We start from the raw sequence: 17,192 nt of genomic DNA on the forward strand, positions 1-17,192 counted from the left end.
TGCCCGCCTCGCCCACAGAGGCGGAGCAGCCACAGCCGTCTTCGTTACCCCAAACACCGCCACCCCTCGGCGGCCCGCAAGTGCCAGAGGACCTCTGCAAAACAGAGCCTGCCCAGGTATATTTAAAAAAGTACCCAACTCGCCTGTACAGTGGGGTGAGGCGCTCATTTTGCAGCTCATGGTTTCAAAACAGAGATTGGCTGGAATATTCATGTAAAAAGATGCCATCTTCTGCTATGCATGTAGACATTTCGGTTAAAGTAAGTCAGATGCCTTCACCACAACTGGCTACAACAACTGGCACCATGCTCTTATAGGCTACGTGATAAGGGACTGGGAAGCCATAATCAAGCAAAGAGCACATAGATCCATAGATCTCTTAATGTTGCTCTCAAAGTTCACCAGATTGATGGTTTTAACTTCAATATTTAAAAAAAAATATCTTCCCGGGGGAGCATGCCCCCGGACCCCCCTAGAGGAGGTGAGGACCCCCATAGAGGGTGTTAGGTACACTCCCCACTTATAAAAATAGCACTTTACTACTGCACATCTCAGATGCACCCTTAGTCATTTTGTTCTGGAACCGGGCCTGGTGGGGGCCCACCTTCTGTTGCTGTGATGGACAAAACTGAAAGCTATTTTATTTTATGTATTATTATGTTTCTGTTCCCTCCTGGCCAGTGTTGGTCTTATTCTATCTATTAATTTATGTTGTGCCTACTTGTACAGGTAATACACTAGTTGAATTAAGAAGATGCATTTCTAAACACTTGAAGTGAATAATGCCTGCTGCCTTAGTTTACTGTTCTTTATTAAAAAACTGCATTTTGACTTCACTTTTTGCTCAGTTGTTATATATTTGTTACGTTTTTTTTCTTCCGGGAGTTGGGGGGTGCTGTTGAGAGGGTGTCCCACATTGTCCCACACAACCATACTCCTTGTCCCACATTTGGTTTGTTGGGATCTGGTCACCCTAGTATGGCTGGGGTAGGCTACACCCATACCAAGAAATGGCTTAGCCCCACCATGAAAAATGATGTTAAAGTAAGCAAAATAAAGTCTGCCAACTCGCGCGGAGTAAATTGCACAGACACTCAGTAGCCACTTGTCTGGAAATACCGAAGACCAGAAACGGTTTTGAAAACTTTTGTCACGTAGTGATCGTCTTCGCAATAGAACATCTTTGATCATGTCTTCTGGCCAATCAGAATCAAGATAACGGCGTGGTGTTGTTGCAGGAAGTCCCGACGGAGAATACTTTTGCTGTAGTACAGGGGTGCACATAATAACTGGTACGCAGGTTATGTGCGTAATCTGAAATGCGTACCGTCACTTGTGTCACAAAGCGCATTTGCGTACCGACGTACTTGTGAAGCTTTTCCAGAAGGCGGTTAGATGACCGGACGAAAGAGTCGGTCTCCGTGTGCACAGACAGGGCTGCTGTTAACGTCGGTCTGTACAACGGACTTCTGCCAAAACTACGCCAACCGGCTGCGGAGGGAGACTTTCCCCCCCCCCCTTCACTGGAGAACTGCGCTAAAACAGCTGATCACAACGTTCACACTCTGTGGTCATGAAGTACTCCACTAGCGCCCCCCTGTCGACTTTCCTGAAGTACTCCCCCGTTGATAGAAATCAACACGTAATGAATTAAGACCCCACGGTTTGATGATTGATAGGTGTGTTGGCTGTCTTTCATTTTGACATGCAGAAAAATGTTATAATAAACATAGATACGTATGTTAAATGGATATATCCGCCTTCTTTCATTTATCTTTCCATTCCCACAACAATATAAATAAAGAAATGGCATATTTTGGACATAGTTCGAATGGTGATTAATCATGATTAATTAATTTTTAAGCTGTGATTAATCTGATTAAAAATGTTAATCGTTTGACAGCCCTAGTTGCAATACTTACTTTCCAATTGTGGGATTGTTGTGGTCGCCACACCAGCCACACTGGAAGGTTCTCAGGCAGTCTGTGCACGTGTTTAAAGCTGAACATTGCTTACACTGGGGAACCGAATGAACGCTGAAGAGGGAGGGAATACAAATATTGGATTAAGGTTGGTTTTAACTCATTGACTGACAAAATACAAGTAATTGTGTGTACTGTCTGCTGCATGTGTTCATGTTTAAATCACAGGAAAACAGATGAATGCAAATACTCAATATGTGTATCGACTGTCAGCGAAACATGACAACAAATAAAGTGTTAAAATGTTCTCATTTTACCTGTCGTACCAGTCCCTGCACTCGCCATACGGGTATTTTGTGAGGTAGGCAGCAAAGTAGAAGCAGGCCTGTGCCGACTCACACCATGCACACTGGCTGGAGTTAGAGAGGCACTCACCACACGTCCTTCTCCTTTGTTAGACAAAAAGATGTGCAGAGAGGAGAGGAGGACAACAATTGGAGTTAATAGGCGCTTTCACACCGTACTTTGCCGTACTTAGTTCATGAGAACTTAGTTCATGAGAACTTAGTTCATCAGCAGATCGCGTTCACACCGGAATGAGTCCCTGAGGGAGGATTAGGCTAATTAAGCCGCTGACGTCACGTCTTCAAGTTTCAAGGCTTTTATTGTCATGTGTGCAAAGCTACAGTGGAGTTATGACAATGGAAATCTTAGGCCACAGGCTCCTCCAACAGTGCAACACAATAAAACAGATAAAATAGTACTAGTAAATAAAATAGAATATAATAGAAACAGAATATGACAGAAACTGTGCAGAATAGTCTATACAGTAGGGATGTAACGATATATCGAATATCGCGATAAATAAATGTCTCGACAACATCAGTACCAAGCAAGAGAGTTTTTTCCACAGCAAGGGATTTTGTAAACACTCAAACATCCCAGCTTCTACCAGGAAATGTGGACATGCTCATATTCCTAAAAGGTTGATGACGCTGAGTGAGTGAGTTACAGTTGAGTTACTTGAAAAACTAAAGTGAAACTTGATTTATTCTATTGCAGGGTCTGATTATTATATTGTTGACACTTTAAAATACTACTATCCTACTAAAATGCTGTGCAAATCAGATGTATTATTTAATAAAGAAAAAAATTTCATCAAGTAAAAAAAAAAAAAAGGTCCAAATAAATCTTTAAAAAAAATGGTTTTCTTTATTTTTCAATATCGCGATAAATATCGTACCGTGAGTTTTTGGTATCGTTACATCCCTAATATACAGTCATTGGAATATTGATATATATGATATATGGGAGTTGCAAACAGATGAATGTTATGGATGGCTATAGGCACTTGTTGAAATGTCCTCTGGTGAAAATAAGTTGTTTTAACTCACTGGTTGCAGACTTTAGGACACACCCTTGGGTCCCGTATGGATCCATCTAGTCGTCCCCGTCGGCTGCACTGGTAGTCGCCTTTCTTGCTGGAGTTTATCTGCCACTCACAAAAAGTATCCTGCAGGCCAAAGTAAGGTTAGCATGAGTCCGGAACACAGCAGCAACAAAACAAGTTATAAAATATCAGCTGCGGTGTCAAAACCTACTGTTTGTTTAAATGAGGCGTTACCTGAGTGCAAGCAGAGCAGTCTCTGTACTCCTCACACAGGGTGCAGTGCTGCGGTGCCAGCAGCAGATGGCGCTCACCATCTCCTCTGCCTTCCCCCTTCTCCCCCTCAGGGCAGGGCTCGATGTCCGGGGTGTCTCGCAGCAGGCAGCGGGACAAAGAGGGACACCAGCCGCAGGACTGGTCGGACAGACAGGCCAGGCAGGACATGTACGCTGAGCAGGACCCCGAGCGGTACGGCTCCAGGAACAGGAAGGAGATCTCCTGCAGGGGGAGCAAGTTGTGGAGAAACGGTTTATCTTTGGTTTTCACGACTGAATGAAAAATACAGATGTGTAAATGTGCAAAGACCAATAAGTTACAGCTCAATTGTGAAAATTATCGAACACCTATAATAGAGGTTACATTTGTTTGTATGTATAGGACGGGAGGAATTATTTTATTAAGGGTAATGAACGTAAACTTAGATGTTCAAGCTTGAGTGAGGTTTGCAGAGGTCCACAGGTATGGGATGAAATTAAAACACTATAAAAAGGTCTTTATCTGTTTCACTCTTCGAAAATATCTTAAGGTTTTAAACACACTTAATGGCTGGGGACTCATTAAACTAATACCCTTATTTTCCCAAGTGATGTGTTTATATTATGTAATCTATTTGGAACCACGGTTTAGTCAAATGAAATTGATGTTTAGGGACCATTTAGTAGTTAGGGTTGGATAAATATTGTTTCAAGGGTATTTGGTTAGTGTTATAAGCTTGTAATGTTTCTGTATAACACATTAACTCTCTCCAAATCTAGATATGTTGACATTATATTTAGTAAATAATTTATGTTTAGTGTCTGGTGCTTTTCGGGTTGTCCCATTCCATACATCTCCATTATGTCTGATGATAGTACTCACACTCCCTCCAGGTAATGTTCTGTTCCATATCAGGGCCATCTCGCTGGTCTGTCCCGAGCCCGAGTTGTTCAGGTATCCCTCCGCCTGAACCAGGTAATGGTTTCCCCTCGTCAGGTTGGAGAACAGTCGGCTCCCGTCGGTTCGAGCCAGCAGCTTCAACTCCTTCTCCTGCTGCGCCGCCCAGCGACCCACCACCTCCTGCTCCCATAGGATAGAGATGAGAGAGAATAAGAGAGAAAGAAAGAAAAAGTGGACAAGACTCGAGTTAAGAAAGGTAGGCAATAAATAAGTGATGTTAATTTAATACACCTCTCAGTTATCTCGTAAAATTATAAGGTATCCCTGGTTAACTACTTTTAGGTCAAAAGCATTTAACAAATGAGGAAAACACATTCCACAGAGGTGCAGCGAGAGGAGATTGCATTATTCCACTCAGAAAAAGTTCTTTCAGTCAGTCTTCATTTTCTGTTAAAGCTGCTCAGCAATGGAACTCGATCCCACCTCCAATCAGAGACCAGACCACATTCACTTTATTTAAATCCCAACTCAAAACCTGGTTAGTGAGGAATCAGCACTGCCAACACTGACCCAATCTTCTGCTCCTTACAATCCACCGCCTGTGTTTTAACATGTTCTTTTGTTTTGTTTTATTTGTTTTGTTTTAATGTTCTATATTTTAAATTGTTTTATTTAAGTATCCCAGTAATTGCTGTTGCTTGTTTTAAATGTATTGTATTTACTTGTTTAAAATGAAATGTGTTTTAGGTTGACTTTTAAAATATGTCCAGGGACTACAGATGAAAAATAGCCTCTTGGCTAACGGCCCGTCCACACAGCGGCGTGCGTTGACGCTTGCCGGTGTGCGTGTCTGAAACTCGACCAACAACCAATCACATGAATCTCCCGCCCCTGACACACAAGCAGCGGTTTGATTGGCTAGAGCTTGTACTGGCATATGATTCGATTGGCTGACGCTTCTGCCGAGGCTTCAAAAGTTGAACATTGCTCAACTTTTGCAGCGAGCCACGCCAGCTACGCTCCACGTCGCTTCCCACGATGCATTTCGGCTAAAAGTGACGTCACCCCATTCAAAGTGAATGGGGAAGCGTCAACGCACGACGCTGTGTGGACGGGCCGTAACTCTGGCACGTTTACAGAAATGTTCATTAATGTGCACTGTCCCTGTTAAATAGATGAATAAATAAATGCCATTATAACACGGTATATGCAGGAATCCTGAAGTCAAATGTAATTCCCTTTAAGACCTTTTTTAAGACCCTTTCCATACATTTTAAGACCTCATCGCCACTTCGAGTTTTAACCTTGGCGACACACTTTAGCTCACATTTACTATATACTAGGGATGTTTTTTAAACCTTTATTTAACCAGATGGTCCCATTAAGATCATCGATCTCTTTTTCAAGGGAGACCTGTCCAACATGGCAGCAAGTAGGTTACACCATGAACATAAAACAACAGATAACACAAAAGGACATCGTATTTACAGGGCTACATGCACATACCTAGAGACATTGACAAGTACCAACAGTATATTTATATCTCGCCCCGTCAACAAGCCTCACCTTCTTGGCAACAACGGTATTGTTTTTGAAGTGGTGGAGAGACAATGCACAGTTTTACCCACTGCTGTCACCCATGGACAAAGCATATCTCTCTGTCCCAGCAACATCAGTACCAAGCAAGAGAGTTTTTTCCACAGCAGGGGATATTGTGAACGCCCAAACATCCCAGCTTCTACCTGGAAATGTGGACATGCTCATATTCCTAAAAGGTAACCTTGATGATGCTGAGTGAGTGAGTGAGTGAGTGAGTGAGTGAGTGAGTGAGTGAGTGAGTGAGTGAGTGAGTGAGTGAGTGAGTGAGTGAGTGAGTGAGTTAGAGTTGAGTTACTTGAAAAACTAAAGTGAAACTTGATTTATTCTATTGCAGGGTCTGATTATTATATTGTTGTACTCTAAAATACTACTATCCTACTAAAATGCTGTACAAATCAGATTCATTATTTAATAAAGAAAAAATTATATATGTAAAAAAATATATATTTTTCAATATCGCGATAAATATCGTACCGTGAGTTTTTGGTATCGTTACAACCCTAATATATAGGCTACAGTATTGAGTGTCCTTCCTCCTTATCTTCCAACCATTTGGACGCAGACTTGCATTTCCCCATAACGATGCTGTTTAACAACCGGCGCAAACGGACCTTCGCGCGCTATCAAGCAGTGCGCGTGCAATGTCCTGTTCAGATGACGTCAAAAAGTTCTTTACACTGTGAATGTTTTGCTAAATTAATTTTTATTTAAAAAGACAATATATATAGACTTTTTTAACAGTACCACAACATTTCAGAATATATTTATTAGTAACACCCGTATCATGATACATTTTATATTGTTCTATTGTTATTGTCCTTGCGAACACACAGCTCTATCTTATTGTGAAGTATGTTAGATAGTATCAACACACACTCAAAGAGGATTACATGTCCTGCACTGATTTCTCCTGTGGGAATGCCTGCCTTGCATTAATGACTGTTATTTAACATGGGACTAAAATCACTACATTTGGTACGATAGAAACAGTAATAAACAGCCATTTTTGCATCTTGTTGGAAACAGTGTTAATTTTGGCAGCTATTTTTGATTTAGTCTTAGTCGAAAATGTTTGTTAGTTTTAGTCACATTTTAGTCCTTTTTATCCTTCATAGTTTTAGTCTAGTTTTAGTCGACGACAACTCAAAACGTTTTAGTCCAGTTTTAGTCAAAATGTTTCCTCTCTTTAAACAAATTCAGTTTCAGCCAAACACAGGTATCTGAAATTGGAATCAATCTGACAATATCAAGTGTTGAAATTCGTAAAAGCAACATTTCACTCTCTTAACACTTAACTTGTGTAATATCTAGGGACGGGTATCGTTAAGGTTTTTAACGGTACTACTACTCTTAAAAATCTGTGTGCACACTGCTGCAGCGTCTGTTAGGCCCGCCCCCCGCACACAGAGAGAGAGGGAGAGAGTTAGGCCCCGCACACAGAGAGAGAGGGAGAGTTAGGCCCCGCCCCCCGCACACAGAGAGAGAGGGAGAGAGTTAGGCCCCGCCCCCCGCACACAGAGAGAGAGGGAGAGAGTTAGGCCCCGCCCCCCGCACACAGAGAGAGAGGGAGAGAGTTAGGCCCCGCCCCCCGCCCACAGAGAGACACAGGGAGATCGCACTTCTGGAGTGAAGAGAGTGGAAATAATGATATTGCAAGTTAGAAACGTAAGATGCATTTTGACAGACAAGACGGACAATTGGGAGAAAATACTCTTCATTTTGAATGATTATGTCCGATAGGCCACCATTAACACCTTAGTCCCGTCTCGTCTCGTCAACGAAAACTAAATATACATTTCGTCATAGTTTTTATTATCAAGAATCTATTTTTAGCTCGTCATTGTCGTGTAAAAAAGGTCGTTGACGAACATTTTTCGTCATAGTTTTCGTTGAAGAAATGAACACTGGTTGGGAACTTGTTTTCCAACTGCAGCTGAGCAACACACACACAAATGCTGAAATGCACTTTTCCCTCACCAGTTGGCTGGAGTTGGGCCCTGAAGCCATCCGAGCCTCAAAGTGGAGCCTCTGGATGCGAGCCCACATGGAGACACTCTCGATGGGAGGGGGTGCTGGTGGAGGGGCCCCCCATAATGGGTGGATGAAGCCCCTGAACTGTAGAGCTACGTCCATTTCTGTGGTGGGGCTAAGGATGATGGTGGTGCTGCGGAGAATGGACACCTGGCGAAGGGGTGAGAAGGATGGAGGATAGATGGAAGTGGAAACACATCAACAGAAGCACTATTCTCAACAAACTGCTCCACAAAGTTTGACAAAAACAACAGACAGTACAAAACGATAAGAAAAAAGAGGGGGTGGTGTGCATTGGAGTCAAGAGGTTGAGAAGGAAGTCATTAGAAATAAAAAAGGAGAATCATGATATTAAAATTGGAGAACTTGTTCGAAGTGTTGGAGGAAGGAAGGAGGGATAAGTATAAGCAGAGAGGGAAGGAGTTACAACCACAACTAGTACAGGTAGCACTTGAGATTTGGACTCCGTACCTTGTCCGGCTGGGAGTCGTTGCGGGGGTGCTGGAAGGTGAGCAGGTGCAGTCCCGGGACATAGTTCTCGGTGCGACAGGAGTGGAGGGAGGTTAGGAAAAGGGTCCGCTCCCCCCACCAGCCGTACGCCCCTGAGATCTGGTCCACACGGCACGCACTTCGCTCTGTGAGACCGAGAGGGAGAGGTCAGCACACAAAGAACACATCTGACCTCTTAAAAGCTCATCATTTCATTAAGGGTACTGAAAAAGAGTCTGATCTGTGACTTCTGTGAGGCGTGTGTTCAAAAAGAGTAAAACAACATGACCTCAGCGCTGCCAAGGAAGCATGGGATTGGACAGGCGAGTCAAATCACGCTCTGAGTAAATAGAAACACAACAATCAATATATACAAAAATAACAGTCTTGTACATTCAAGATATTGAAGTGACTGTTATTTTGTATATATTGATTGTTGTGCTTTTATGTCAACTCCCAAAATGTTTCTTTTAGGCTTAGCCCGTCTCTTCTGCCCCCTCCCTCCCTCCCTGAGTCTCACCTGACACTGGAAGGCAGGACTCGTTCTGGACACACCAGCCGAATTCACCAGGGGCCCGGGCCAGAGAGGCGGGGGTGCCACTGAATACCAGACAGGACTGGCAGTCAGACAGGAAGCGAGCCAGGCCAAGGCAACCAGTGCTGCCACACTGTGAACACAACAGAGGGGCCGTTCATTTCACCTTGTAAATCTGAAGGACACTCATACAGACACATCGAAGGGAAAGAAATGTTCTGGGTGTCGGACGCTAGGGGAGTTGGATTATAGCAGTGTTTATAGTTTGATATGGTTTTATTAATACGCATATGTGACTTGCTCCATCGAAATCAGTCGCATTGACCCGAAGACACATTTTGAGTTGTATACACTGTTGGAAAGAGGAGATTCCTAGCTTTCTAATGATATCAGGATTATTGTTGTACTCCAAATATTAAGCAAAGTATGTCACATTATATAATGACTATCACCGAGTCATCATTTTGAGAAAAAGGCCTTCAAAGTTTCCTCTTCTCTGGAATCCATCGATCTGATTGATTAGCGGAGCGAATGATCAAAATAGTACGGAGGGAAAATATTTTAGTTTGGATTACTGGTCTGGGGGAAGCTCGCGAGTGTGTGTGTGTGTATTTTTGTGTGAGTGTGTTTGTGTATTTTTGCGTGTGTGTGTATTGCGTTTGTTTCCCGGGAAAACCCTCAGGAGAAACACCGGCTGCTGTTATGCCTGCTGTGACGTCAAGTTACTCCGTTCTCCGCTTGTAGCTTCAAAGTTGTAATTATCATCTGAATTTGGCGGAACGAGTTTAATAACTTTATCTGGAATCAGATGAAAACAAACTATAACGGACCCTGCCGTGTTATCTATGATTACTATACGCTTTACATTCATAATTTCAGCCGGAGGGAGGGGGGGGGCGCTGAGGAAGAGCAGAGTGGCGAGTGAGAGCTGTCTTCTTCCCTTTACAAGCTTCAACATGTATTTATCGTGTGCTTTTGGAAATAAAAGTGTCATATTCTAGAAAGCCAAGACTTATTTATTTAAAATCAAACAAAACGCCCTGAAAAACTATTTTTTTACGCAAATCCACGTTTATTCTTTAAATGAGCCGTTGCGACTTCCGACTGATTTCGATAGAGCGGGTCACATGACGTGATCTTCTGTAAACAACCCAGCGCCTCTTAAATCGTTGTATACATGCATTTATGGTTAGAGACTCTCACTCTTCCTCCTTACACATTTTGGCCAGAATTAAATAGTCAAAAAATAGAGAATTTGCACAATAAGCAAAGTAAAATATTCATTTGACTAATACGGTTTTATTTTCTTATCAAATTTCAATTAGATATCACATTAATGTTGTTATTTTGAATTATTTTGACCACAATATCAATGACATTAAGAAGGCGTCACATTAAAGGCTATGATGAGGGAAATGTTACCGGATTAGTGGGCTGGTACTCTCGACAGCGGCCTTCACACCAGCTGCACTCAGGGTTCTTCAGGCACATACTTTCATCGAGTGCCTCAGCACAAACGGCATCCTAATAAAACAACACAGACACACAGAGATTCACAACAATTGAGTTATCATAGCTGCAATTGTTCAACACAACATTTTCATTCTCTCTTATTGGTTTTTCCAATGATATGACTTCCACTTCCATTGTTTCATGACTCTTTCACTCACCCTGTCACCCTGATCGCTACTGACGAACAGCGGAACTTTGTAAGCCACCAGGTCTCCATTGGCAATACCGTTGTAACCCCCGGCAACCAGCAGCACTTTTCCCTCCATCACAGCAGCAACGTGCGAGTAACGCCCCCTCACTGGATCCCCTCCTGAGAAAAATAAATGAATGCTTTGTATGCAATGCATGTACAGATGTAACAACCACCAAGAAACAAGCTATTGATGAGAACTGGACTAAGTGTTGGAGAACTCACTGAGGGACCATCTCTCCCCAGCAGAAACCCACTGGTGACAGCCCAGGTGGTAAAAGAAGATATCCTCATCATAGCACTTCTCCTCTTGGTAATGAATATGCACATTCCCCCCTGGGAGAGAAAGGCAGGAAGGAAGAACATTAGCACGTCACTGCTTAGAGTGAATTATGTCTGGCCATTTCCTCCATGCTTACCGTAGACCACCATGTAGTTTCCGATGACGGTGGCTGTGTGGAAAGCTCGCTCTCTGGGGCCGGTTGCTGGGAAACGGGAACGGAAAGATGTCCAGAACCGCCGGTCCACGTGGAACACGTCGGTGTTGTTCACCCTCACACTAAACCTTTAAAAAAATAAACAAGTGTACTTTTAGTATGGATACAGATGCTGTTACTTACTTGCTGGTTACACCTCAAAATGTTGGGTAACCACTAATGTTATTATTTTAAATCATTTCTACGACTTTGACTTAAGTAATAATTCTGGAATCTTAAAGGTGGGGTAGGTCATTTTGGAGAAACCAGCTCGAGTGCGCTAGAATTTGAAAATACACAGCCGGCACAAATCTGCCACTTCCTCACAGAGCCCCTCCTCCAACACACACGAACGACCAATGAGTGCACGAGATAAGTTTGTGAACAGATGGAAGGCTGACAGGCAGGTAGGCCATCAAATCCGTTTAGCCAGTATTACGGCTTCTACAGATGACATTTTTTTATGGATTTTTGTCAAAGCACTTAAAATATTCATTGCTATCGGGATGTTAAGAGCATTCCATCGAATATAACAAGTGTATCTCGGGCCGGTTTCTCAAACTTACCTGCCCCACCTTTAAGGTATAAATGGATTGTGTATATGCACAAACAGAAATATCATGTGCAATCCAAAAAACAAATATTGATAGACTCAAAAAATAGGCAGCAAACTGTTGCTTCCTCATAAACAACAACAAATAGAAATGTGTGGTCAAAATGTTCCTACTTGCTGTGTGAGGGTTACTGTTGGCTATGCTAATGCGCAATTATGTGTACCTGGCAGTGGTGGGCCGGTGGCCGCCGTAGACCAGCAGCGTCCTGGAGGGGCTGTGGAACACCATGGAGTGGCCCGCGGTGGAAGGGGGCTTCCCCCCGGTGGGCTGAACAGTCTCCCACCGGCCGGAGCCATGCAGGCCGAACCGATACAGAGAGGAAGAAAACATATCCTCCTCAGTGCGACCTGGGAAACAAGGAGAGGGAAAAATCAAAGATGCTGCTAAGTAGAATGCATTTTTCAAGGGATAAACTGTAGGTGTGGCAATCAAAACATAGACTTAAAGGTCCCCCATCATACTGTTTTTCATCAATATATTACAGGTCTCAGATATATACAAAACATGTCTCTGAAGTGTATGGCTCGAAACACCAAACAGATCATTGTAGCATTACCCATAATCCCCTCTGTTTCAGCCCTGTTTCAAAAGTGCTGATTCTCTGTCTGTTACTTTAGATGAAAGTAAGGAGCCCCTCCCCACGCCCCTCCGAGAGATATTTGGTTAAAAAGAACACAATGGTGCTCTAGGAGGAGATTCAGGTGATAATGTGGGGGGGGTTACCTTGGTTGCTGATTGGCTAATGGTTACACAAGCCAACAAATCTTTATGACATCACAAAGTGGCCAAAATCTGATCAGATTTTTCTCATCTTTTTTCCTGAAACTTTCAGAATCTCTTTACCTGGGACAAGTGTTTATGTATGAAATACATGAAAAAGTGGATATTGCATAATAGGTGACCTTTAAAAGTGACAGTATGAAACGTACCTCCAAATACATAGAGATAGTTGTCTACGACAGCTGCAGCGTGATTGGCCAGTTTAGGAGACCCACGCGAATTTGAGAAGCCGTGCTGCTGCCAGTCATCTTGGAGAGGCCGGTACATCCAGACGTCACTGGCCAGGGAGCCGTTAGATAGCTCTCCTCCAAAGATCACCATGTTACCCGTCCACTCAACAGCTGTGTGGGAATGACGAGCCACCTGACAAGAGCGGAGAGTCAAACAACTAAATGTTAAAGAATATTTGAGAAGATTACAAATGAAGGTCAGCGCAAGTTCAACCAGGAAGACCTTCTTTACTATTTCCATGTTACTACTCTCTGTCCTCTCAATAAGTGATCGGGGGCGTCACTCCACAGCTTAACCAATCACTTCGCTCTATTCTCACAAGCCTATCATAGCGCTCCGCTAATCCTTTTAAATCTGCTCTCCCCTCTGACAGCTGTCATTTCAGGTGACACGACGCAACCCTACTCCACGCCTTTCACCTCATGTCCCTCTGAATCCAGGGTCAAGCTAAGCCACTCCTCTTCAGACCGAACCAAACCATCTATTCACCACCACCAGTGTCTAGACCCCGGGGGGTTTCATCGGATCGGTTCTCCCCTCCCGAATGATACTCCTGAACAACGGGGCCTAATCGCCAAAACTCCATTACATTCATTTGTGTATTCCTGGCAATAAATATGTATTCGTCTCTCCCGATTGAATTGAAGTTTACTTTTATGTACAAAAAAGGCCATTTTTAGATGCACTGCAATCAGCTGATTACTATAAAACTTTCATCTCCACACTTCCAAACTATTTCATAAATCACATTACTGCACAACCATACATTTGATATCTGTTTTTATATCTGCCATATGTTTGGTTTCTTTGTCATAGTATGCTTTGGGGCTGGGGAGTTTTTTTTCCACTGAATCTCGACTGACTACTTCGTATTCAAATAAATTCTAGCTGCAGAAGGCTGAAGGCAACCAGGCCCTTATATGGAAACAAAACATATGAGGTGTAAAAACAGGAAGAGGCACAAACTGTGTGTGTGTGTGTGTGTGTGTGTGTGTGTGTGTGTGTGTGTGTGTGTGTGTGTGTGTGTGTGTGTGTGTGTGTGTGTGTGTGTGTGTGTGTGTGTGTGTGTGTGTGTGTGTGTGTGTGTGTGTGTGTGTGTGTGTGTGTGTGTGTGTGTGTGTGTGTGTGTGTGTGTGTGTGTGTGTGTGTGTTAATACATAAACTACTTACAGGAGAGTGACCATAAGACCGGCTTTCCCATTGGTTGGTGGAGAAGTTATATTTGATCAAGTCACCAAGAGCTCTATTCAGGTCAAACCCTGTGGGAAAATAAGTAATAATCAAATGTACATCGAGGTTATTTATTATCAAAACACTAGCCAGTAAAAGTCCAATGAGGAACTGCAGCTGAAATAAAAGGGGATAGAAGAAGGACTTAATTCCCTTAATATTACATCAGTGGAAATTAGGAGTATCTCACCGCCAAACAAGTACATGGCTCCAGTGGAGGACAGATACACGCCAGCAGAACCCGTCCTGGGGGGCGTGTGGGGGTTTCCTTCACTCACCCGCCACCACTGCCCCGCCCCACTGTCGTTATGAAAACCAAGCAGGCAGCTCTGACCCAGGAAGCCAGGGTTACATATGCAACGCTCCCCTTTCTGAGACAAAACATTGGAAAGGAAAAATTGTTTAAGACCACACCGCACAACAAACAGGCGTAATATAAGCTTATTTAGGGGAGAATGAATGACCCTCTTTGTTATCATTGAACCTTCCCCATCCCTACTCTTACCTTGTCACACTGGCCATTCACAGAACAAGCCTGGGAGCACAGGAGGGTTGTACAAGCTGCTCCTCCCCAACCCTGATGGCACTGGCACTTTGATGTGGTGGAGTCACAGCGACCGCGGCCCCCACAGGCTCCGGGGCACAGAGAGAAGGTGTACGTTGCATTATAGCCCAGGAGGTTGTAATTAGCATCACTGAAAAGATGAAGCAGCATCTGGAACAAGGAAATCAAATAATAGACACAAAATGATTATATGCCATAGTTATAACGCTTCAGAGTTTCTTTCATCGTGCTTTCATTAGTTACCTTGCCAGACTTGGCTTCAATGGGTTCAGGCAGAGTGTTGCCACTCAGGCTGGCTAGAAGAGGGCTCTGGTAGGAGTCTCCATCATACACAAACAGGTAGTCATAGGTACATTCTGTGTCCATGAAGGTGAAATTTAGGACAATGCTGTGGCTGCTGCTGGGGGCTGGAGGATGTATAAAGGTGGGACATATCTGTGAGTTACAGCCTTCGGCTTCAATTTATTCATCCATTTTTCAGCGAACAAGACACACTCTTATACCTTTGATAAGCCACTCGCAGTTCCCATTGACAGAGTAGTTTCCTGGTCCATCAGTGACGTAGCCTGGTGGTCCCCTCAACACCTGCCTGTGGCCTTTGCAGTCCCCTGCCTGGCATGGAGACTCAGCCAACAGCAGAACCACCAGGATGATGGAGACAGGCAGGGGGGAGGCCATCACTGGCACTGCCTGAATAATGACAGGTAAATGGTCAGATAACTTTGTGTGGGTCCTCCTAGCAGATATATCTTTATATATATAACATATGAATCAGCATAATCCCATTCTTGCTTCTGTATAAAACTGCAATGTCATGCAGACTGTAGAATAACACACAACCAAATGTGATTCAAGTGCTAGTGATGTAAAGATATATAGTACGTTTACTCAAGTACTGTGCTAAAGTACAATTTTGAGAGGCTTGTACTTTCCTTGAGTATTTCAATGTGTTGCTACTTTGTACTTCTACCCGACTAAAATTCAGAGGTAAATAGTGTACTTTTACTCCACTACATGTATTTAGTATATACAATATCTTTAGTTACTTTGCAGATTTGGATTATTGATTTGAAATATAATCAAAAACTGAAATAAGACTTTAGTTACACCTGGAGTTAATTCACAAGCTAGCCTGCAGTATACAACGTGATTAAAACTAGTTGCACCTTTACCAGCTTTGATAACATTTTAATGCATCAATAACACATTATGTATTATTTTGAAATGGACCAATCTGCACAATGATTATTTTGACTATTGGTTCTTTAAGTATATTTGTATGCTAATACTTTTGTACTTTTAGTTGAGTGACATGTTGATAGCAGGACCGTTACTAGTACACTCTGGTACTTCTACTTTTACTTAAGTACAAGATCTGAATACTTGTTCCAGCTCTGGGCCCTTCAAGTCCCCTATCCGTTTGCATAATTCCGTTCTTGTTTCATTAGCAAACTACACCATCCTTCTGACAACTGCCATGTCATGCAGACTGCAGAATAACACAGAACCAAATGTGGAACAATTGCAATGCAATGCTCAAAACGGCTTAGACGCAGCCTATAGAGAGAGATACTGATGAAGCTAACGACTCTAGCCCTATGTACAGTACCGTTAGCCCACTAAACAGTGCACCAATCTTACAAACATTAAAGTGACAACAATACAATGTCCACACATGTGGAGATGTATCAAATAACAATGCTATTCAACAACACAGAGGGTTTTATATCCAACAAGATAAGAGATAAACACTGGTATCAGCAACAGGGGCTCACCGCAGGCTATCACAACAAAGCTAATATGCAGAGGTTGCTAAGCTCAGAAAGCTAGCTGAATATCGTTAACAGAAAGAGGCCGTTAGGAGGCTAGTTTACCCATTTTCATCATCATACTCACCAGTTCCCGTCTCTTTGCCTCCATGGTAATTTACATGTTCTTTGACTTGTGAATGCTTGAGACTGAGAGCTAGCTTATAGCTAATACTTCGGAAAAAATGCAGAGGACAGGATCTGCTAAACTAGCTTGTCGGCTAGCTAGCGCTAGCGGCTATATTCCAGATGCGCAATCGGCAGTTGCTGCTAAATCTACCAGGAACCGTCCCTCTTGAGAGTAATTATTCGTTATGTATTTAGGAAATTATGTTTCTTAGCCGTTACAGTAGGAGGAAATGCTGCCAACTAACAACGAACCCACAGATCACAATCGACCCAATCCCTGCAGTCCATCCCAGGGACAGATGCCCGTTGTTTTGGTATTTATGGTTGGCTAGCAGCCACCGGTGTTAGCCAACAAAAAAAGACAGCATGTCCACCACCGCCATCCAGCGGAGAGATCAACGACTCAACATCTGGATTTCTGACATTTTCATTTAACCCTTCTCTTGCGTTTCGGGTCAAAAGTGACCGAATGACTTTTGTTTTAATCATAAATATTGTGTTTTTCATCCAATTGCCTCAATACCTTATGTTATCCTCCA

The 17,192-nt window shown here is 43.0% G+C and overlaps 1 protein-coding gene across 1 annotated transcript in view; it reads right to left on the minus strand.

The window, feature by feature from the left end:
• megf8 (multiple EGF-like-domains 8) overlaps window positions 1-16,962 on the minus strand; it is a 41,504-nt gene extending 24,542 nt beyond the window's left edge. Inside the window, exons 1-20 of the mRNA XM_034101627.1 lie at window positions 16,613-16,962; window positions 15,220-15,406; window positions 14,960-15,123; window positions 14,657-14,866; window positions 14,342-14,522; window positions 14,092-14,180; window positions 12,840-13,053; window positions 12,074-12,257; window positions 11,240-11,385; window positions 11,046-11,156; window positions 10,789-10,940; window positions 10,541-10,642; window positions 9,104-9,251; window positions 8,566-8,729; window positions 8,041-8,244; window positions 4,447-4,644; window positions 3,547-3,807; window positions 3,317-3,435; window positions 2,240-2,371; window positions 1,923-2,036 (exon numbers count right to left, since the gene is read on the minus strand). Coding sequence (XP_033957518.1) covers window positions 1,923-2,036; window positions 2,240-2,371; window positions 3,317-3,435; window positions 3,547-3,807; window positions 4,447-4,644; window positions 8,041-8,244; window positions 8,566-8,729; window positions 9,104-9,251; window positions 10,541-10,642; window positions 10,789-10,940; window positions 11,046-11,156; window positions 11,240-11,385; window positions 12,074-12,257; window positions 12,840-13,053; window positions 14,092-14,180; window positions 14,342-14,522; window positions 14,657-14,866; window positions 14,960-15,123; window positions 15,220-15,406; window positions 16,613-16,636 — 3,104 coding nt within the window. The 5' untranslated portion in view covers window positions 16,637-16,962. The remainder of the gene's footprint in view (window positions 1-1,922; window positions 2,037-2,239; window positions 2,372-3,316; window positions 3,436-3,546; window positions 3,808-4,446; window positions 4,645-8,040; window positions 8,245-8,565; window positions 8,730-9,103; window positions 9,252-10,540; window positions 10,643-10,788; window positions 10,941-11,045; window positions 11,157-11,239; window positions 11,386-12,073; window positions 12,258-12,839; window positions 13,054-14,091; window positions 14,181-14,341; window positions 14,523-14,656; window positions 14,867-14,959; window positions 15,124-15,219; window positions 15,407-16,612) is intronic.
• Between the last annotated feature and the right edge of the window lie 230 nt (window positions 16,963-17,192).

Source organism: Pseudochaenichthys georgianus, chromosome 16, assembly GCF_902827115.2.
Source record: "Pseudochaenichthys georgianus chromosome 16, fPseGeo1.2, whole genome shotgun sequence".
NCBI lineage: Eukaryota > Metazoa > Chordata > Actinopteri > Perciformes > Channichthyidae > Pseudochaenichthys > Pseudochaenichthys georgianus.